Consider the following 23791-nt stretch of genomic DNA (forward strand, 5'->3'; position numbering starts at 1 on the left):
ATACGCTGCATGTAACTAGGATATAGACAAGTTGACTAACAAATAGGGTACAACAATCTCGGAGATTATATGCGTAAACATATCTACAGTAAATCAGGCAACAAAATAAAAACGCACCACTGTCAAATTGTTCCGCCGTCTCTGACTAACCTACAGATCATTTAATAAATTATAGGGTTAGGGTCGGGTGAGGGCCTCAAATTTTCACTTTATCACAGTCAGGCGGTTGCGGATTGGTTAGCAATTGTGGGTGAACAAACAGCTGACCCGCGCACCAAAAGTAACGTTAGCCTACATATATACATTAATAGCCACCAGGTGCCAAACATTTTCCTGGAAAGAGAACCTTAGACGTCCCCATGCCCAGTGCACTCAGTACCTCCTCCCCTCAGAGCAACGTGACAGGAATCAGGACACCGGATGATAAACAAGATGCGCTGCTGGTCCTACAGACAATATAGACCTACCGATGAGGTAGCAGCATCGGCTAAGGAAAATTGTTTACATATTCAGAGTAATAATGGCAACAGTTAAAAAAGATGACAGACTGACAAGTTCTCAGGGCTTCATGTGCGTTGGTTTTGCGGGAGTTTTCAGTAAAACTGTCACGTCGTCCCTGGAGGTGGTGAAAATCAAGAGTCAAGTGGGCACATTTCACTGTAAAAAAGGCTTTCTCCACAGCTTTATTGTTGTCTACCAGAAAGAAGGCATACGAGGATTTTGGAAGGGGAACCTCGTCTCCTGTCTCCGCCTGTTTCCTTACAGCGCCGTCCATTTGGCAACATACAAACAGTGAGTGAATACGCAATTTGGTATGTTGTTTCTGAGTTATGAAAACGTTAATCTTAGACAAGTAGCTAGGTTGCTACTAGCTAGCTATAACGTTACAGGTAGCTAGCCGTATAGTTAATTTAATTACCATGCTAGTTAGCTATATTCAACCAGGCTGATACTGCCTTTTGTCCCAAACATGCCCTACGTCTTTATACTGGGTTGACATATTTGCAAACACATATTATGATTACTTAGACGTCGTCTGCAGAACTGGTATAGCTAACGTTAGTCCCACACATTTCCATCCAATTCACTTCCGTTGTTTTTAAGATTATTGTGAGACACGCCTTCTATCATTGTCCAATCAGACTGCTCTTAAATCTCATCCGAGTATGGTGTCACTTCATATCCAAACAAACTCAGAAGTAGTCATGTCTAACTTCTCGACGTTTATGGTTGTTGTACTCCCATTCGACCATGCCATGGTAACTGAGAAGATATGGTTCATGGTGTTTTCTAATTCTAACGCTGACAGTAAGATCTCACGCGTCAGTGCATGGGCACATGTAAACTCGAACTCTGCCCCGCGCGCCAGGGAAATGTTATGTACATCGTGTTCCACGCAGGGGTTCCAAGAAGAAGGAAGCTCCTCCTTTCTTCAAAGTGCATATTTATTTAGTCAAGTTTACCAGACTTTATGGCTGTTTATTAAATATCAGATGAGATTAACTGCAGATCTACTTCGACACCCATCTTAATTTTCGGACATATGGTAGTGGATTCTCAATGGAGAACATCATGTTTACTTGCCTTGGTATGTTTACTCTATGAAACGTGCATTTGAACTGTTCTTGAATTAGATGCTCAGTCTGTTAGTTATGTAACATACAGTTACTTACTACTAGAATTTCTGGCAATATCTTGAAAAACCTGAAGCCATAATAATACATATATTCACTGGCTGTACCTGCCTCATGAATAATGTATGCAATGATGAAAGTAAATACACTGCTCCAAAAAATAAAGGGAACACTTAAACAACACAATGTAACTCCAAGTCAATCACACTTCTGTGAAATCAAACTGTCCACTTAGTGGACAGTTGATGGACAACACTGATTGACAATAAATTTACAATAAATTTCACATGCTGTTGTGCAAATGGAATAGACAAAAGGTGGAAATTATAGGCAATTAGCAAGACACCCCCAATAAAGGAGTGGTTCTGCAGGTGGTGACCACAGACCATTTCTCAGTTCCTATGCTTCCTGGCTGATGTTTTGGTCACTTTTGAATGCGGTGCTTTCACTCTAGTGGTAGCATGAGACGGAGTCTACAACCAACACAAGTGGCTCAGGTAGTGCAGCTCATCCAGGATGGCACATCAATGTGAGCTGTGGCAAGAAGGTTTGCTGTGTCTGTCAGCGTAGTGTCCAGAGCATGGAGGCGCTACCAGGAGACAGGCCAATACATCAGGAGACGTGGAGGAGGCCGTAGGAGGGCAACAACCCAGCAGCAGGACCTCTGCCTTTGTGCAAGGAGGAGCACTGCCAGAGCCCTGCAAAATGACCGCCAGCAGGCCACAAATCTGCATGTGTCTGCTCAAACGGTCAGAAACAGACTCCATGAGGGTGGTATGAGGGCCCGACCTCCACAGGTGGGGGTTGTGCTTACAGCCCAACACCGTGCAGGACGTTTGGCATTTGCCAGAGAACACCAAGGTTGGCAAATTCGCCACTGGCGCCCTGTGCTCTTCACAGATGAAAGCAGGTTCACACTGAGCACATGTGGCAGACGTGACAGAGTCTGGAGACGCCGTGGAGAACGTTCTGCTGCCTGCAACATCCTCCAGCATGACCGGTTTGGCGGTGGGTCAGTCATGGTGTGGGGTGGCATTTCTTTGGGGGGCCGCACAGCCCTCCATGTGCTCGCCAGAGGTAGCCTGACTGCCATTAGGTACCGAGATGAGATCCTCAGACCCCTTGTGAGACCATATGCTGGTGCGGTTGGCCCTGGGTTCCTCCTAATGCAAGACAATGCTAGACCTCATGTGGCTGGAGTGTGTCAGCAGTTCCTGCAAGAGGAAGGCATTGATGCTATGGACTGGCCCGCCCGTTCCCCAGACCTGAATCCAATAGAGCACATCTGGGACATCATGTCTCGCTCCATCCACCAACGCCACGTTGCACCACAGACTGTCCAGGAGTTGGCTGATGCTTTAGTCAAGGTCTGGGAGGAGATCCCTCAGGAGACCATCTGCCACCTCATCAGGAGCATGCCCAGGTGTTGTAGGGAGGTCATACAGGCACGTGGAGGCCACACACACTACTGAGCCTCATTTTGACTTGTTTTAAGGACATTACATCAAAGTTGGATCAGCCTGTAGTGTGGTTTTCCACTTAAATTTTGAGTGTGACTCCAAATCCAGACCTCCATGGGTTGATAAATTTGATTTCCATTGATAATGTTTGTGTGATTTTGTTGTCAGCACATTCAACTATGTAAAGAAAAAAGTATTTAATAAGAATATTTTCATTCAATTCATTCAGATCTAGGATGTGTTATTTTAGTGTTCCCTTTATTTGTTTGAGCAGTGTATATTTTTAGATAGTTCTTAATTATCTTTATAAAAGGAGCCTAAAACATTGACCTCTGTTCTTGACTTTCCAGGATCGTCCACCTCCATATGGATGAATTGGGCTACGTCTCTCAGTGGAGGGCCATTTTTGCTGGTGGGCTAGCTGGTATAAGTGCAGCGCTGGCCACGTACCCTTTGGAGGTGGCAGAGACTCGCCTCATAGCTCAGAACTGCAGAGAGCCTACCTACAGGGGGGTGGTCCACACGCTTTCCAAGATATACCAGACCGAAGGCCTTCAAGCACTCTACAGGGGCTTCTCTCTCACAATCCTAGGTACGCACTTATGTCTGTATACTACAGAAATGTGGAGAAAGACATTCCTAAGAAAAGCCACACAATGGTTTAGTTATACCTTATTGTATCACTCTACATAAAGTTTGTCTAGTCTGCTTACTTGTGAAACACATTTCTTACAGCTTATAGAGCTTTCATTGTTTGAAATTTGGAACAGCCAAAAAGAGAATATTTATATCATGATGATAAGTTTTTCTATGGGGCAGTGTTGACATAGCTAGTAACTGTGGATCTATTCTGCTACAGGTGCATTTCCCTTCTCTATTGGTTGCTATGCAGTCTACATAAACTTGGACAAGATGTGGCGGGAGCCCCAATTCCGGTTCACTGCCCTACAGAACTTCATCAATGGCTGCATAGCCGCAGGAGTGGCCCAAACCCTCTCCTACCCCTTTGAAACTGTGAAAAGGAAAATGCAGGTAAGTGCGCCCAACTCATTGGGCCATTTTATGAGGCACAACCAGTTTGGTAATACAACATCCGTCCATATGGTGGTGCATTTGTACACATTTTTACCGGTATCTCTGACAAGTACATACCGGTAGTAAAAAACTTGTCCTTACACAGCAAAACACTTGCCCTTGATAAAGTAGCCTACGAGTGGATGCATTTTTTTCCTACTTTCTAAACAACATGCAACATACAAACTTAGAAAATAGCCAAAAAAGATAGTCAGGCTTTGAAAGTTTTAAACTAAGACTAATAATACATCTTCATAGACTTTAACTACAATAACTGACCATAGTTATTGGCACATACCATACATTGGGCTGATGTATGAGTTCATGTCTCCCCTCACATGTCCTTCTCTGTATGTATGAGAGGACACACAGGGTTCAATAGGACTTCTATGAAGGACAGAATACTACATCCGTTTTTATCAATTTATTATTAGTGACCACAAGGTGCTGCAGCAGCTGAGAATCTGAATGCTGTTCAGGGTCTGCCTGGGCTATAGAGAAGTTCTCTAAATATAGCTGACAGCTATCACACAGTGGACAAGCACAGTCACTCCAATTGAGAAGTCCATAAGACAAACTGCACCTCTCTTTAATTCCCTCTGTCTAGTTTCAGACACACAGAATTAATAAATATATTTTGTTCATGTTTTGTATAGAAGTATATCAGATTTTATTTGGGCCAAAACAAGAAGTTCAATTAGAAACGGATGACACAACCCACAAGCAAATATTTTTAAGGAAGCTTAAAGCATGGGTGCAGTTTTTGTTTCTTCAGCCAGCCAGTAACATACCATTTCCTTAACAAACTCAGCCTGTCGTGACTGGAAGTGTGTTGTCTTTGGGAGATGGTTAATGTCATGGATTAAAGTGCCCTCCAAGGTGGAGTGGTTCATGCTTGACAAAAGGAAATTACAGTTTGTTTTGGAACTTGTAAGATACCAATGTCCTGTCTGTGAGAGTACTGAGACCACACCCACATTTGCTCAGTTAATTTGGTTTCACATATATAACAATTTTGAGTGAAGAGTCATTGTAATGAATTACTTCAGTGCTGCAGTTAGGATATAGCTAGTCATGTGACATCCAAGTTACAAATGTCCCATAGCACAGATCCCTGGTTTGAGCAATTATTGTAAATGTCAGGAATTTCCATTCATAAAAATCATTCCATTCATTCCATAGTCTCTCTCCCCACATAAAAAAATACTACAGTTTACTATAGAACACTATATTACTTACTATGGAATTCTATAGTCATTTTTTTATTTTATTTAACTAGGCAAGTCAGTTAAGAACATTCTTATTTACAATGACGGCCAAACCCGGACGACCCTGGGCCAATTGTACGGCACCCTATGGGACTCCCAATCACGGTCGGGTGTGATACAACCTGGAATCGAACCAAGGACTGTAGTGACGCCTCTTGCACTGAGATGCAGTGCCTTAGACCGCTGCGGCAGTATACTACACACTTGTATCCCTCATCATTTAGTGCTTTCTTTAGAATTTTTAGATCGATTGGACTGCTAGATAGCTTTGTCGATGCAGAAATTAGATCAAAACGGATTTGAGTTTTCCTGCATTAAAATCACAGGCCACTAGGGGTGCTGCCTTTGGATGAGCTTTTTCTTGTTGATTTACAGCCCTGTATACAGTTGAAGTCAGAAGTTTACATACACCTTAGCCAAATACATTTAAACTCCGTTTTTCACAATTCCTGACATATAATCCTAGTAAAAATTCCATGTTTTAGGCCAGTTAGGATCACCACTTCATTTTAAGAATGTGAAGTCAGAATAATAGTAGAGAGAATTATTTATTTCAGCTTTAATTTCTTTCATCACATTCCCAGTGGGTCAGAAGTTTACATACACTCAATTAGTATCTGGTAGCATTGCCTTTAAATTGTTTAACTTGGGTCAAATGTTTCGGGTAGCCTTCCACAAGCTTCCTTTTTTCCTCTAAACATAACGATGGTCATTATGGCCAAACAGTTCTATTTTTATTTCATCAGACTAGAGGACATTTCTCCATAAAGTACAATCTTTGTTCCCATGTGCAGTTGCAAACCGTAGTCTGGCTTTTTTATGGCGGTTTTGGAGCAGTGGCTTCTTCCTTGCTGAGCGGCCTTTCAAGTTATGTCGATATAGGACTCGTTTTACTGTGTATATAGATACCTCCAGCATCTTCACAAGGTTCTTTGCTGTTGTTCTGGGATTGATTTGAACTTTTCGCACCACAGTACGTTCATCTCTAGGAGACAGAACTCCTCAGAACTCCTTCCTGAGTGGTATGACAGCTGCGTGGTCCCATGGTGTTTATACTTGCATACTATTGTTTGTACAGTAGAATGTGGTACCTTCATGCATTTGGAAATTTGGGACCAAATTTTCCCATGTTGTCAAGCAAAAAGGCAATGAGTTTGAAGGTAGGCCTTGAAATACATCCACAGGTACACCTCCAATTGATCCAAATTATGTTAATTAGCCTATCAGAAGCCTCTAAGGCACAGTCAACTTAGTTTATGTAAACTTCTGACTTCAACTGTAGTTTGTTGAGTGCAGTCTTAGCTATACATCTCAGCGCCATTCGTTGTACTGCAGTCATGTCCACAAAAACAGTACAGTAAATAATACAGTATACTACAGTCATGTCCGCAAAAACACTACAGTAAATAATATAGTATAAAAATATAGTAATTCTACAGCATTTAGACCATAGTATTTTTTTCATGTGGGTCACTACTTGGATCACACGCTTATGAGTTTGTCCCAAATATCTGTCATTCATTTATCCTAAATGCATTTATTTTATGCTCTCTAGGGTCACTTTTCTAGTAACTGGAAATCTCTCATTACATAATGGAGTGTCATAACTCATCTAATCAGGAATCTTTGTCCTCCTCTCTTTCTCTCGCCAGGCCCAAAACCCTCGGCTCCCCCATTATGGTGGCGCTGATATCCACTTCACTGGAATGTTAGACTGCTTCAGGCAGGTGATCAGAAACAAGGGCATCCTGACACTGTGGAGTGGCATCACAGCCAACATGGTCAAGGTAGGACCACATAAGTCATGTTCCCATTTTTTTAATACATTAGCCTATTACTGTAATGATTTATTGTGCTCTACCCCCAACCCTCTACCAGTCCTCCTCAGTCTTGTCTGCTGTAGATATAGTGCAGTAATAGATATAGGAATATACAGCCAATGCACATTTATCAAACAATGCCATTTTTATATCAGAGTGAAATAGTAGAATGGCCCAGAACTTGGGAGATGGACCTTGAGAGAGATGTGCTTTGTGGGTAATTTATAACAAGCTGGCAGATGTGGATCCTAGAACAGCATGCAGTGCTCATCTTTCATCCCCAAATGGCTTTTCACGATGGCAGTGGAGTTGTTTCTTTTACTGATCTAAAATCTCCCCTCGTGATCAGTCTACAATTTACTTAAATTGTGTATTTTGTGGACAAGAAGATCATAACCAGGTCGTACTACCAGGGCAGATTTTAACCTAGTTCTTCACAGTTTATAGAGGCCCTTCAAAAGCAATTGATCTGTTTGTCCTCCTCAGATTGTCCCCTACTTTGGCCTTCTCTTCAGCTGCTTTGAGATGTGCAAGCAGGTCTGCCTGTACCGCAATGGGTACATTGTGTCTCCATTGAGCTATAAGTTGGCACCGGGCGTGGACCAGAGCATGGGCCCTACTGAGGTGGAAGAAGTGAAACGGTACCTGAAGAATAGGAAGTTTCAGTCACAGCAAGGAAGTCGCTGGTGAAACTGGTGTAACAAATCCTGCAGAAGGGGATGATGACCATTGGTATAGGAAAGTGTCTGAACTATCAAAAAGAGTCAGGAATATTTGTTGGAATGCAATACTTTGAAGATGACAATTTGGTTGATGTCAGGTCTTTTACTGCTTTTTGTTTGTGAATTAGCAACCATTTCAGAATCAGAGGTAGATCCATTGATAGACAAATTATGCTGTATTGTTTTTTTAAACGTGCAATGCAATCATAGGAATTGCACTTTTATACTTGACACATGGATTTTGTTTTTTTACTGTTTTGTTCAGAGCAGGGTTATGGTATTTTCTATTGTTGTCATACAGTATTTGATACTATTCCACTCATTCCACTCCAGCCATTACCAGGAGCTCGTCTTCCCCAATTAAGGTGCCACCAACCTCCTGTGTAATATGGTCGGCCTTACGTAAAGGTCATGAAGAGGAACACAAAGCACAAACCTGTTTATAAGATGGAATTAGCTTACTAATGCCAATCAACGCTTTTCATTATGTACATTAGGTTGTCATGACTATTTTAACAGACTTGGGTATATCATATTTATATGCCTTAAAGTTTCCTTATTTATTATAAGGCTTATTTCACTGACTGTTTTAAATATGCGTGGTAGTTATTCACCCAAAGGATCTGATTGTGTCCTAGCCACTAATCAGTCACTAACTTTCATAGCACGTACTGTATGTATCATTGTGTTGTGAATCTAGCAATAAGATTGTAACTGAAGCACACCAATGTCACTGAGAATTAAGTTTACGTGTACTGTATATGGTATGTAATACATTGGATTGATGAAACAATGCAAATCTGTTTTAGATTGAGATGATTCAGAATCATTGAAGTGAAATGTACTTGAACAGTCATTGTAACGGCTGATATTTGTACTGTACATCAACGCACAATTGAAGTGAAAGAGGTGACGCAAGAGAGGCTGATGTTCGGGCATCCTGACAAAACTACACTATATATACAAAAGTATGTGAACACTCCTTCAAATTAGTGGATTCGGCTGTTTTAGCCACACCTGACAGGGGTATAAAATTGAGCACACATCTGTACAATCTCCATAGACAAACATTGGCAGTAGAATGGCCTTACTGAAGAGCTCAGTGACTTTTAACGTGGCACTGTCATAGGATGCCACCTTTCCAACAAGTCAGTTCATCAAATTTCTGCCCTGGTCAACTGTAAGTGCTGTTATTGTGAAGTGGAAACGACTAGGAGCAACAACGGCTTAGCTGTGAAGTGGTAAACCACAGAATGGGACCACTGAGTGCTGAAGCGTGTAAAAAAAAAAAAAAAAAAAAAAAAAAGTCTGTCCTCAGTTGCAACACTCACTACCGAGTTCCAAACTGCCTCTGGAAGCAACCAGTTCGTTGGGAGATTCATGAAATTGGTTTCCATGGCCGAGCAGCAACACACAAGCCTAAGATCACAATGCCAAGCGTCAGCTGGAGTTGTGTAAAGCTCGCCGCCGTTGCACTCTGGAACAGTGGAAACGTGTTCTCTGGAGTGATGAATCACGCTTCACCATCTGGCACTCAGACAGACGAATTTGGGTTTGGCAGATGCCAGGAGAACGCTCCAGTGAAGGGAAATCTTAACTCTACTGCATACAATGACATTATAGTCGTTTCTGTGCTTCCAACTTTGTGGCTACAGTTTGGGGAAGGCCCTTTCCTGTTTCAGCATGACAATGCCTCTGTGCACAAAGCAAGCTCCATACATAAGTGATTTGTCGAGATCTGTGTGGAAGAACTTGACTGGCCTGCACAGAGCCCTGACCTTAACGCTATCGAACACCTTTGGGATGAATTGTAATGCCGACTGCGAGCTAGGCAATTCAGCTCTTGTGGCTGAATGGAAGTAAGACCATGCATCAATGTTCCAACATCTAGTGGAAAGCCTTCGCAGAAGAGTAGAGGCTGTTATAGTAGCAAAGGGGGTACCAACTCCATATTAGTGCCCATGATTTTGGAATGAGATGTTCGACTAGCAGGTGTCCACATACACTACAAAGTATCACAGATTACAAAGGGAAACCCAGCCACGAGCTGCCCGGTGAGGTGAGTTTACCAGACGAGCTAAATGCCTTCTATTCTCGCAAGCAACACTGAACCATGCATGAGCGCACCAGCTGTTTCGGATGACTGTGTGATCACATTCTCCGTAGTTGATGTAAGACTTTTAAACAGGTTAACATTCACAAGGCCACAGGGCCAGACAGCTTACCAGGACACATACTCAGAGCATGCACTGACCAGGTGGCAAGTGTCTTCACTGAAAGTTTCAACTTCTCCTTGGCCCAGTCTGTAATACCTACATGTTTCAAGTAGACCACCAAAGTCCCTGTGCCAAAGAGCGCCACGGTAACCTGTCTAAATGACTATTTCCACATAGCACTCACATCTGTAGACATTAAATGCTTTTAAAGGCTGGTCATGACTCACATCAACACTCTCAACCCAGACACCCTGGACCCACTACAATTCGCATACTTCCAACAGATCCACCGATGACGCAATCTATATTGCACCCCACACTGCCCTCCCACCTCGACAAGAGGAACACCTATGTGAGAATGCTGTTAATTGACTATAGCTCAGCGTTAATCACGATAGCTCATCACTAAGCTAAGGACCCTGGAACTGAACACCTCCATCTGAAACTGGATCCTGGACTTCCTGACGGGCCACCCCCAGGTGGTGAGGGTAGGCAACAACACATCCACCATGCTGACCCTCAACACGGGGGGCCCTCAGGAGTGCGTGCTTAGTCCCCTCTTGTACTCCCTGTTCACCCAATGACTGCTTGGCTGCGCACAAATCCAACACCATCATTAAGTTTGCTGATGACACGACGGTGATAGACCTGATCACCAACCACAATGAGACAACCTATAGGGAAGAGGTCAGAGAACTGGCAGTGTGGTGCCAGGACAACATCTCTCCTTCAACATCAGCAAGACAAAGGAGAGCTTCAAGTTCCTCAGTGTCCACATCACTAAGGATCTATCATGGTCCACACACACACACACCTGACAACACCTCTTCCCCCTCAGGAGGTGGAAACGATTTGGCATGGGCCCTCAGATCCTCAAAACGTTCTACAGCTGCACCATTGAGAGCATCTTGACTGGCTGCATCACCGCTTGGTATGGTAAATGCTTGGCGTTGGACCGCAAGTCGCTGCAGAGGGTAGTGCGTTCACTGGGGCCGAGCTCCCTGCCATCCAGGACCTCTATACCAGGTGGTGTCAGAGGAAGGCCCTAAAAATTGTCAAAGCCACCCAAGTCATAGACTGTTGTCTCTGCTACCGCACGGCAAGCTGTACCAATGCACCAGGTCTGGAACCAACAGGACCCTGAACAGCTTCTACCCCCAAGCCATATGACTGCTAAATAGTCAGTTCGGGTAGGTATTTGGTTAAAACTACAATATAAAACTTTTTGGGCAACCCCACAAAATTCATATAGAAATGTGAGTTATAGATCTGTCATACTCATTGAAAGCAAGTCTAAGAAGCAGTAGACCTGTTCTATGTGAGATATTTCTATGCTTCCCGTTAAGTTTTGTTTTTGTATCTTTTGGTTTTGTACACCAGTTTCAATCATCTGAAAATACAATCTTTTTGGTTATGGAAAAGATATTTCAGATGGGGCGGCAGGTAGCCTAGGCCAGTAACCGAAAGGTTTCTAGATTGAATCTCTGAGTTTACGAGGTGAAAATCTGTCATTCTGCCCCTGAACAAGGCAGTTAACCCACTGTTCCTAGGCTGTCATTGTAAATAAGAATTTGTTCTTAACTGACTTGCCTAGTTAAATGAAAAAAAATGTAAAATGATTCTCAACACAATGAATGCTTGTTTTGTCACATACCGAAATTACTCAAACTTTTAGAATATTAGCAACCAGGTAATTGCGGAGCGATTTCTGCATAGTGCAGCTTTATCTATCTGCGTTGACCCTTTTTGGACTAACTTTTTTTTAATGTTTATAAATGCATATGCTGCTGTTACTGTTTTATTAACTATCCTGTTGCTTAGTCACTTTATTCCTAGATATGTACATATCTACCTCAATTACCTCGTACCCCTGCACATCAACTCGGTATTGGTACCCTGTGTATATAGCCAAGTTATCGTTACTCATTGTGTATTTATTATTACTTTTATTATTGTGTCATTACTTTTCAATTATCTCTTATTTCTCTGCATTGTTGGGAAGAGCCGGTAAGGATGTATTTCACTGTTCAAATTTTATTGGTCACATACATATTGTTAGCAGATGTTATTGCGAGTGTAGCGAAAATACGTAAAATTATTAGTGACATTATTAAAGTGACTAGTGTTCCATTTATTAAAGTGGCCAGTGATTACAAGTCTGTATGTAGACAGCAGCCTCACTGTGCTAGTGATGGCTGTTTAACAGTCTGATGGCCTTGAGATAGAAGCTGTTTCTCGGTCCCAGCTTTGATGCACCTGTACTGACCTCGCCTTCTGGGTGGTAGCAGGGTGAACAGACAGTGGCTCGGGTGGTTGTTGTCCTTGATGATCTTTTAGGCCTTCCTGTCACATCGGGTGCTGGAGGGCAGGTAGTTTGCCCCCGGTGATGCGTTGTGCAGACCGCACCACCCTCTGGAGAGCCCTGCGGTTGTGGGTGGTGCAGTTGCCGTACCAGACGGTGATGCAGCCGACAGGAGGCTCTCAGTTGTGCATCTGTAAATGTTTGTCTGGGTTTTAGGTGACAAGCCAAATTTCTTCAGCCTCCTGAGCCTGTTGCGCCTTCTTCACCACACCACACTGCTTGGACCATTTGTTTGTCTGATGTGTACTCCGAGGAACTTAAAACGTTCTACCTTCTCCACTGCTGTCCCTTCGATGTGGATAGGGGGGTGCTCCCTCTGCTGTTTCCTGAAGTCCACGATCATTTCCTTTGTTTTGTTGACGTTGAGTGAGAGGTTATTTTCCTGACACCACACTCCGAGAGCCCTCACCTTCACCCTGTAGGCTGTCTCATCGCTGTTGGTAATCAACAGTACTGGTGTTGTCGTCTGCAAACTTAATGATTAAGTTGGAGGCTTGCATGGCCACGCAGTCATGGGTGAACAGGGAGTACAGGAGAGAGCTGAGCACGTACCCTTGTGGGGCCCCAGTGTTGAGGATCAGCGAAGTGGAGATGTTTCCAACATTCACCACCTGGGGGTGGCCCATCAGGAAGTCCAGTACCAAATTGCACAGGGTGGGGTTGAGACCCAGGGCCTCAAGCTTAATAATGAGCTTGGAGGGTACTATGGTGTTGAATGCTGAGCTATAGTCAATGAACAGCATTCTTACATAGGTATTACTCTTGTCCAGATGGGATAGGGCAGTGTGATGGTGATTGGACCTATTGGTGCGGTAAGCAAATTGAAGTGGGTCTAGGGTGACAGGTAAGGTGGAAGTGACATGATCCTTGACTAGTCTCTCGAAAACACTTCATGATGACAGAAGTGAGTGCTACGGGGGGATAGTCATTGGTCTGTGCATGCTCTGAGAATGCGGATAGGGATGCCTTCTGGGCGGGCAGCCTTGCGAGGGTTAACACGTTTAAATGTCTTACTCACGTCGGCCACGGAATAGGAGAGCCCTCAGTCCTTGGTAGAGGGCCGTGTCGGTGGCACTGTATTATCCTCAAAGCGGGCAAAGAAGGTGTTTAGTTTGTCTAGAAGCAAGACGTCGGTGTCCGAGACGTGGCTGGTTTTCCTTTTGTAGTCCGTGATTGTCTTTAGGTCCTCCTACATACTTCTTGTTTCTGAGCCATTGAATTGCAACTCCACTTTGTTTCTATATTGACATTTTGCTTGTTTGATTGCCTTGCGGAGTGAATGATTACTCTATTTGTATTCTGCCATATTCCCAGTCGCCTTGCCATGGTTAAATACGTTTGTAAGTCTACGCCTGTTGTTTACGAAGAATGTGACAAATAAAATTGTATTTGAATTAAATTACTTTGCTAAACAAGGTGTGGCTTTCCTGAATATGAGTTGACTATGTATGTATGAATGACAACACAACTGTTCGTACTTATACAAAGGATATGAATGGAGCAATTGCTCCCTCATCATATTTGTCAGGACATTCAGAAGAACGTCTCTGATGGAAATGTTGAATACAGGTAACAGATTTATTGTTCACATGTAGTTCTTTCATGAGTTCTATCTCAAAGGCTCTGAGCGGCGCACCCTGAGAAACCCCTAGTCTGGTGACTGTAACCTGATCTGCTAGTTCCCCCTAGTCCCAGCTGACCTCACCACTACCACCTTACTACAGTAGGCCAATGTCATACAAGAAAGACAGCAACATTTTATTTTCCCAAAAGATGTAGGTTGTTGAATGGATATTTGAGGAGCAGATGCATTTTTTTTCCCCCTAAGGAAGTTTGATCACAGGACTGACTATCATTATCGTTATTGACACTTAATTGTAAGACTAAGATGAGTTGTCAATGTCATAATAATATAACATCATTATACCAATTATATCAATTATAATATCATTAGATTGCTTGACCGTGGTATATAATCTATCTCAAATCAAAATTTATTGGTCACATACACATATTTAGCAGATGCTATTGTGGGTGTAGCGAAATGCTTGTGTTCCTAGCTCCAACAGTGCAGTATTATCTAACAATTCACATATCTAAAAGTAAAAGAATGGAATTAAGAAATATATAAATAGATATTGTGAGGAAATGCAGAGTCAAGGACATTTTAAACTGGCAGTGAATGGGATGACCTTTTCCCCCCTATATAAGCACCCTCTCACATCTGATCATTAACTCAGAGTACACATGAGTTTCAGCCAAAGATGATGGATCACTCAGGCCTATACCATTGAGAGAAAAAATAATATATTTCTATTTACTTAAGAGGGGTGGCTCTCCCATAGGCACCAATCCCATTGCAGCTGGGTCTAGTATACTCAGGCTGCGTTTATACACGCAGCCCAATTCTGATATTTTTTCCACTAATTTGACTTTTAACCAATCAGAGCTGATCTGATTGTTCAAAGGACCAATTAGTGGGAAAAAATATCAGAATTGGGCTGTAAACGCAGCCTTCCTCTTCTGTCTGTTTCAGCTACTCCAAGCTTCCATGCTTTTCACATGACCTTGGGTCCAGAACTCACCAACCAAAAGCTTGGTTGGTAAGGCATAATCAAGGTGTGTCAAGTGTCATTCGCAACCATGTAGGCCTACTTAGCCAGCAACCTATTGAATGACATCAACTCAAAATTAGCCATTTTAAACCTTGGATAACTTTAATGTTATCACATTTAATATTATTAGCCAGTATTTCATGTATGATATTAATTAAATGTTTATTTTGAAAGAAATAAATACTCTTGGACACAGGCCAACAACACAGCTGAATTCATGAAGGCAGGAATAATTTCTCAGGCCAGGGGACGTTCATAAAAACATCGTCTCCGCCCAGTAAATCCACCAGCGCACCAATGGCATGCCGCCTTTCAGCTCCCGCTTTGTCTCGCGAACACAGTGGTATTAAATCCGCTCTCAACTAAACGTATCGGCCATTTCGACTGAGCCGGCATATCTCAGCAGTCTTTGGTTGAGCGGGAAGGTTTCCTTGTATCAACGTCCCCGATAACAACAAAAAAATGAATGAGACCGTCGTCTCGTTCGCTAAGGACTTCCTGGCTGGTGGTATTTCCGCTGCCATCTCCAAAACAGCTGTAGCTCCTATTGAAAGAATCAAGCTTCTGCTTCAGGTAAGTTTGACTGGCTTTTCAGAAATGAACTTTAGCTATGAAAGGGATTCGTTTGGTACTAGCTGGCTAAGTTACTAACGTAACTCTCGTACTTGCCATTTAGTTTATTTTTTTTAATTTACTAGGGTTACCTAACTAGCTTCTGTAACTTAGTTAACGTAATGTCATTGGTGCCTTGCAAGGTTGAAAAGATGCGAGTGACTCGTCCATTTTGGTTTATCTTGGGACTGTCAATTCAGCAGCAAACCGGTGTCTGTGTCTTGTCTGGGTATTTGGCTAACGTTAACTACTTTGCTTGCAACAAATGACAAACGTTATTATGCAACCACGTAACGTTGAGTTTTTAAAGACTCCGTATATGTGTTATGTTCATTGGCATTCCTACTTACTAGTTATTTGTTCACGAGCTAGTTTGGACATTGAACGTCGTTGTGTCCTCCGTCATCAAATTACGTAACTAGCAGTTACTAGGCCCGAGAAGTTGCCAAGGTCGTAACAAGGGGAGGGCTTCGTCCTGTGTTTAGCTGAGGCCTAGCGAGAACCAATCTAGTGCTGAGGAGGCGCGTCCTTATGGTGATTGAATGTGGAAAGGCAAAGTGCTTGGTGCTGATGGACAACATTACCTAGCTTGCTTCTTGTCAATATGATTTTAGCTACTATTAGCCGTGTATCCACAATGTTGCCAACATTTAATTACTATGACTGGTATTGTTAGGGGTGTTGGCTTAGTTGACCTAGTTGGCTAAGGACATTGAATGCTTGAAGCATACCTGTTACACTTTTATTGATAAAGGTAGGCCTTGTCCTCTGTATCTTTGTCATTAAACCGCTGTTGCCTTTTCTCTTCAAAAATATTGTATGAAGACTGAGCGTTGGCTTTTGATGTGTTTGTGAATACAGGTGCAACATGCTAGCAAACAGATCACCGTTGACAAGCAGTACAAGGGTATCATGGATTGCGTCGTCCGTATCCCCAAGGAGCAGGGCTTCCTGTCGTTCTGGAGAGGCAACTTGGCCAACGTCATCAGATACTTCCCCACCCAGGCCCTCAACTTTGCATTCAAGGACAAATACAAGCAAATCTTCCTGGATGGCGTGGACAAGAAACAGTTCTGGAGGTACTTCGCTGGTAACCTGGCCTCTGGCGGTGCTGCTGGCGCTACCTCCCTGTGTTTTGTGTACCCCCTCGACTTTGCCAGAACCCGACTGGCTGCTGATGTCGGCAAAGCCGGTGCTGGGCGTGAGTTCAACGGCCTGGGCGACTGCTTGAAGAAGATCTACAAGGCTGACGGTCTGAAGGGCCTGTACCAGGGATTCTCCGTGTCGGTCCAGGGCATCATCATCTACAGAGCATCTTACTTTGGCGTCTATGACACAGCCAAGGGTGAGTCCATGGACTGCTCTGAGCACAGGCCTCAATCCTCATGTCTGAGAAGAACTGCAAGTGTGTGTTTGTTTCACAAATCTAAAGTCTGTTTTAATCTGCTTGGTTTCTCTGTAGGCATGCTGCCAGATCCCAAGAACGCAAGCATCTTGGTCAGCTGGGCCATTGCTCAGTCTGTGACTGCAGTCGCTGGTCTTACATCCTACCCCTTCGATACTGTCCGTCGTCGTATGATGATGCAGTCTGGACGTAAAGGAGGTAATTATCAACTTTTTGAACACTTGTCTGTATTTTAGTTTCAAGTTATGCATTCACTGTCATGCTATCCACCAACTGTGGGCAACTGCTTGAGTAACATTCAGCCAAGGCTGGAGGTATGACCTGTGTTGCTTTTGTTTTGCAGGTGACATTATGTACACTGGCACCATTGACTGTTGGAAGAAGATTGCGAAGGATGAGGGCGGCAAGGCCTTCTTCAAAGGAGCCTGGTCCAATGTTCTCCGAGGCATGGGTGGTGCCTTCGTGCTGGTCTTGTACGATGAGTTGAAGAAGGTCCTCTAAACTGTTTCTAGATGTCTCCCCATAAATGTTTAAACTGTAAGATAACTTGTACATTTGGAAGGACTGTCAAATTCCACCTTATTTATAGGGACCAACTAGTATGTTTGTGCTAGTTGTACTGAAGAAATCGGTTTTGCGCTTTTAATTTGCCCAATGTTTATTTCTGTTTTCCCCTCCAGAATGTCATTTCCATTTTTAAAAAAAAGTTACTATGCCAGGTCTTCAAATGTCATCCTGTTTTGTCCAGATGGCCTGTTTCTAGTCAATACTGTAAAAATAAAGGCAACCTACTGAATGAACCTACAATGAGCTTTCCACTTGGTTTGTGTTTCTTTGGCAGTAGCATCACTGAATGGCATGTAGTGTTACTCCTAGCTTCTCCCTGGTGTGGTTTCTCTTGAGAGCCAGCTGGTGTCTTATTCGTTGAGGTGTAATCTTAAGAGCTGGGTTGTCCTTGACAGTTATGGTTGGGCTCCAGCCAAAGTCAGCTGACTGGCGCTTGGACTGGGTGGGTGTAATCTATAAACTGTTGATAAGGTTCTAAACATGGACGGTGAGAAACTGCTAGTCTTGTGGCATGAAGTCTGGCTTGTTTTTACCTGGCTCAAAAGCATATTTGAGCAGAATTTATTCAAATGAAGTAACTGACATCCACTTCTGAGAGGAATGCTAGGATTATCTGTTGCGAAGTGGATTACTTCAGGCTTCGAAATATACTCTTCGTTCTCTCAAGCTGGATGCTGGACCATTACCTGTATGTGGAGCCAACTGTTTATAAAATGACAATCCTGCTCAAAGATTGATGTTGAACGTGAGTTTGACTGGGTGCCAATCTACACTGCTCCAGCAAGTAGACTGCAGAGTAGCAAACTCAACCCTCCCTTTATAGAAATTAGCTGGAAAATGTTGGGTGAACTTTGGAATAAAGTACTAGGAAATAGTAGGTGCTGACATGTTAAGTCTGAGACTCGATCCTGCACTAGGGACATTGCTGAGAAATTCCTCCAGATAGCGGCAGCTGTTAAATGGGAGCCTATCCAAACATGTCAGAAAGCACCTTAACTTTTCACAACTACACCGTTAAGACTTTGGGACATCAGTGCTGGCTGCAATATCCGGTTGTAATCCTGTCCTTGGGTTACTTTCACCAGCTAATGTAAACTACCGGAGTAGGCAGGCCAATGTCATGCTCTTTGTAGACATGGTATTGTCTACAATGTTCTTCAATGGAGGACACTCTTAATTTAGCTCTCAATGCCTCTCAGATTACACATGATTTACCCAGCAGGGTATGGAGTATCTAATTTTCCTTGGGCTGCTGGGAGTTAGGAAATCATCCTTGGCATCAGCATTGCTTTAGTGACACACCAAATATGGTCCTGACTGGTGATTTACCCAAATCGTTGGTAAGTAACTTCAAATGTTTCAGCATGCCCTTTCCACTTCTGCATCATTACAGCTGAAATAGGAGGCATATGTGAGTCGTTTAGGTAACACCCATTTGAGGTCATTGGTGAGAGCTCAGATTTATTTATTTTACCAGGTAAGTTGACTGAGAACACATTCTCATTTGCAGCAACGACCTGGGGAATAGTTACAGGGGAGAGGAGGGGGATGAATGAGCCAATTGTAAACTGGGGGTTATTAGGTGACCATGATGGTAAGAGGGCCAGATTGGGAATTTAGCCAGGACACCGGGGTTAACACCCCTACTCTTACGATAAGTGCCGTGGGATCTTTAATGACCTCAGAGAGTCAGGACACCCTTTTAACGTCTCATCCGAAAGACGGCACCCTACACAGGGCAGTGTCCCCAGTCTCTGCCCTGGGGCATTGGGATATTTTTAGACCAGAGGAAAGAGTGCCTCCTACTGGCCCTCCAACACCACTTCCAGCAGCATCTGGTCTCCCATCCAGGGACTGACCAGGACCAACCCTGCTTAGCTTCAGAAGCAAGCCAGTAGTGGTATGCAGGGTGGTATGCTGCTGGATAAGATAAGCATGCTTTCAGTAGTACCACACCTTTGGACTTCTAAACTTTAGTGTCTTATGGTCTATTGCAGATTGAAAGAGAACCAAAACCAAAAAACTAAAACCAATATTACAATTACTCACAGTATGGGCTGTTATGTAAGAGGCAGATTATTGCAGTAAGGTTATTTACAGGTGAAACTGGTTTGAACTGCCCTTAACGGGTGTCAACCTAATGTCAAAGAACAGATCCTGCTGATGGATCACATGGTTTTAGCAGATTACTCATCACCACTGGGGGCATATGCTCTGCTGCGGTTTCATAATCCTGTCCTGCTGAATGACGTCATTTACACGTCTCTGCTCGTCACTGAAATGAAAGGAATGTGATTATGGAACCGCAGCATTGGTTTCAAATCAGATCGGTGACTTAAATAAATACAAATATATATATATATAGCCAATTAGCTGCTTCACTACAGCACCTTAGAGTTAAGTAAACATGTAGGATCTGAACGTCTTTTTATGCACCGTTTTACCATCGCCAGTATGGTTCATGGTTACCTGCCAGCTCATAGAAATGCAGAGAGTGACATCATGTGGTGAATCTGTTATTTGCATTTGATCTATTCCCTTCTACACACTGTTGGTAGAGTGGGTCACCAACAACAAAATCGTAAGTGGAGCAAAAGCATTCCTTGACATTTTGCATTTTATTTCTATGATAAATCTATAGTGCTCAAATGAAATTCCTTGAGCAATTTTTTTGTTTACAAATGTATATAATTTGTTTACAAAGTCTCATGACAACAAAACAATGGTCCTTAGTTTTTGGGTTATGGTAAAGTAAGAGTTGTGCTAATGAGCTATCTTATTGAGAAAGGTATAGTTAGTGTGTAACAGATTCCCAGGATTTTAACTTGCTCACAAAAATATATTGCGGCCATTAAGCATACCAAATTTAAAAAACCATAGCAACTTTGGTTGGCCTGGTGATCAGTGGTCTCCTTCATGTTTCGAAGCTGCACTTGTACAACTGTTCATGTAGCCATAACACGTAATTGTTTTCACAGGTCAGCCTGTCCATAGGTCAGATCAGTGCCCAGTTCAGGCCGCACATCCTGAACAGTCTCAGATCTCTGTTTGGCACTACACTTGCAATTTGTGGTTAATTAAACAAAAATACAGCACAGGCTTGGATCCACCAAGGGGGGAAAAAGTGTCATTATGGTCGTAATATCCAATTAACTTTGAAACATTGATGGGAAAACATAAGGATTTTTTTTGGGGGGGGGGGGACAAAGAGATGTTATCCCCCCTGTATGTGAATGTACTACTAGACATGGACTTACGTGGTATTACAGCCTAGCTGAGGTCAAATCAGATTTATTTGGTTCTCTCAATAGCTATTGAACCAAGCATGCCATGACTATGAAGAGTTATATTCTGAATCGGGTGGATGGAGAACAATCCACTTTGAAATAAAATATTTAATCTTCAACACCTCTTACACAAAGCGTGCCATTACTATAAAAATATATTCTGAATCAGGGGAAGATTTAAAAAAAATGTTTTCCATCCCACACTGACTGAGAATATCCTTTTCAAAGTCATGGCATGCTTTGTGACCCCCTCCCTAAATAAAAAATAATATACAAAAGTATGTAGACACCTCTTAAAATTAGTGGATTCATTGCTGACAGGTATAAAATCGAGCACACAGCCATGCAATCTCCATAGACAAACATTGGCAGTAGAATGGCCTTACTGAAGAGCTCAGTGACTTTCAACGTAGCACTGTCATAGCATGCCACCTTTCCAACAAGTCAGTTAGTCAAATCTGCCCTGCTAGTGCTGCCCCCGGTCAACTGTAAGTGCTGTTATTTTGAAGTGGAAAGTGTAGGAGCAACAACGGCTCAGTCACAAAGTGGTAGGCCACACAAGCTCACAGAACAGGGTCACCGAGTGCTGAAGTGCGTAGCGAGTATAAATCGTCTGTCCTCGGTTGCAACACTCACTACTGAGTTCCAAACTGCCTTGGGCATGAACGTCAGCACAATAACTGAGAGCTTCATATAATGGGGTTCCCTGGCCGACCAGCCACACACAAGCCTAAGATCACCATGCACGGCTGGAGTGGTGTAAAAATCGCCGCCATTGGACTCTGGAGCAGTGGAAACGCGTTCTCTCAAGTAATGAATCACGCTTCACCATCTGGCAGTCCGATGGATGAATCTGGTTTTGGTGGATACCAGGAGAACACTACCTGCCCCAATGCATAGTGCCAACTGTAATTTTGGTGGAGGACTAATGGTCTGGGGGTGTTTTTCATGGTTCGGGCTAGGCCCCTTAGTTCCAGTGACGGGAGAGCTTAACCCTACAGCATACAAGTACATTTTAGAAGATTCTGTTCTTCCAACTTTGTGGCAACAGTTTTGGGAAATCCCTTTCCTGTTTCATGACAATGACCCCATGCACAAAGCGAGGTCCATACAGAAGGGGTTTGTTGAGATTGGTGTACTGCATACTGCCCCAACAGATCCAGAGATGATGCAATCTCTATTGCACTCCACACTGCCCTTTCCAACCTGGCCAAAAGGAACACCTCCGTGAGAATGATATTCATTGACTACAGCTTAGCGTTCAACACCGCTCAAATCTCATCAATAAGCTAAGGACCATGGGTCTAAACACCTCCCTCTGCAACTGGATCCTGGACTTCCTGAAAGGCCGCCCCCAGGTGGTAAGGGTAGGTAACAACACATCCCCCATGCTGATCCTCAACACAGGGGCCCCTCGGGGGTGCGTGCTCAGTCCCCTCATGTACTCCCTGTTCACTCATGACTGCACGGCCAGGTATGACTCCAACACCATCATTAAGTTTGCCGATGACACAACAGTGGTAGGCCTGATCACCGACAACGACGAGACAGCCTTTAAGGAGGAGGTCAGAGACCTGGCCGTGTGGTGCCAGGACAACAACCTCTCCCTCAATGTGATCAAGACAAAGGAGTTGATTGTGAGCTACAGGAAAAAGATGACAGAGCACACCCCCATTCTCATCGACGGGGCTGCAGTGGAGCAGGTTGAGAGCTTCAAGTTCCTTGGTGTCCACATCACCAGCAAACTAACATGGTCCAAGCACACCAAGACAGTAGTGAATAGGGCATGACAAGACCTATTCCCCCTCAGGAGACTGAAAAGACTTGGCTTGGGTCCTCAGATCCTCAAAAGGTTCTACAGCTGCACCATCGAGAGCATCCTGACTGGTTGCACTGCCTGGTATGGCAACTGCTCTGCCTCTGACCACAAGGCACTACAGAGGGTAGTGCGAACGGCCCAGTACATCACTGGGGCCAAGCTTCCTGCTATCCAGGACCTCTATACCAGGCGGTGTCAGAGGAAGGCCCTAAAAATTGTCAAAGACTCCAGCCACTCTAGTCATAGACTGTTACTTTTATTTCTTATTCTTATTTGTATTTTTTTAAACTGCTTTGTTGGTTAGGGGCTCGTAAGTAAGCATTTCACTGTATGGTCTACACCTGTTGTATTCGGCGCATGTGACTAACATTTGATTTGATTTGAGCCGGGCCTAATCACCCAACATCAGTGCCCGACCTCACTAATGATCTTGTAGCTGAATGGAAGCAAGTCCCTGCAGAAATGTTCCAACATCGAGTGGAAAGCCTTACCAGAAGAGTGGAGGCTGTTATAGCAGCAAAGGGAGAATCAACTCCATATTAATTACCATGATTTTGGAATGAGAAGTTCGATAAGCAGGTGTCCACATACTTTTGATCATGTAGTGTATATACAGCAAATTCGGAAAGTATTCAGACCCCTTTACTTTTCCACATTGTTACGTTACAGCCTTATTCTAAAAATTATTACATCGTTTTTTTCCTTATCAATCTACACACAATACTCCATAATGACAAAGTGACAACAGGTTTTTGGAATTGTTTGCAAATTTAATAGAAATTCCCCACAGATCTGGGGAAGGGAACCAAAACATTTATGCAGCATTGAAGGTCCCCAAGAACACAGTGACCTCCATCATTCTTAAAATGGAAGAAGTTTGGAACCACCAAGACTCTTCCTAGAGCTGGCCGCTCGGCCAAACTGAGCAAT

At 43.4% G+C, this 23791-nt stretch overlaps 2 protein-coding genes across 2 annotated transcripts; both read left to right on the forward strand.

Moving 5' to 3' along the window:
* Window positions 1–259: 259 nt before the first annotated feature.
* slc25a43 (solute carrier family 25 member 43) lies at window positions 260–13958 on the forward strand. Its single transcript, XM_055926952.1, has 5 exons — window positions 260–792; window positions 3445–3686; window positions 3954–4126; window positions 7089–7223; window positions 7743–13958. The coding sequence occupies exons 1-5, from the start codon at window positions 521–523 to the stop codon at window positions 7944–7946; spliced, it is 1026 nt and encodes a 341-aa protein (XP_055782927.1). The 5' UTR covers window positions 260–520; the 3' UTR covers window positions 7947–13958.
* Window positions 13959–15530: 1572 nt separating this feature from the next.
* On the forward strand, window positions 15531–17995 carry slc25a5 (solute carrier family 25 member 5). Its single transcript, XM_055926953.1, has 4 exons — window positions 15531–15744; window positions 16645–17128; window positions 17246–17386; window positions 17532–17995. Exons 1-4 carry the CDS (start codon window positions 15634–15636, stop codon window positions 17687–17689), a joined length of 894 nt encoding a protein of 297 aa, XP_055782928.1. The 5' UTR covers window positions 15531–15633; the 3' UTR covers window positions 17690–17995.
* Window positions 17996–23791: the final 5796 nt, after the last annotated feature.

This window comes from Salvelinus fontinalis, chromosome 6 (assembly GCF_029448725.1).
Source record: "Salvelinus fontinalis isolate EN_2023a chromosome 6, ASM2944872v1, whole genome shotgun sequence".
Classification (NCBI taxonomy): Eukaryota; Metazoa; Chordata; class Actinopteri; order Salmoniformes; family Salmonidae; genus Salvelinus; species Salvelinus fontinalis.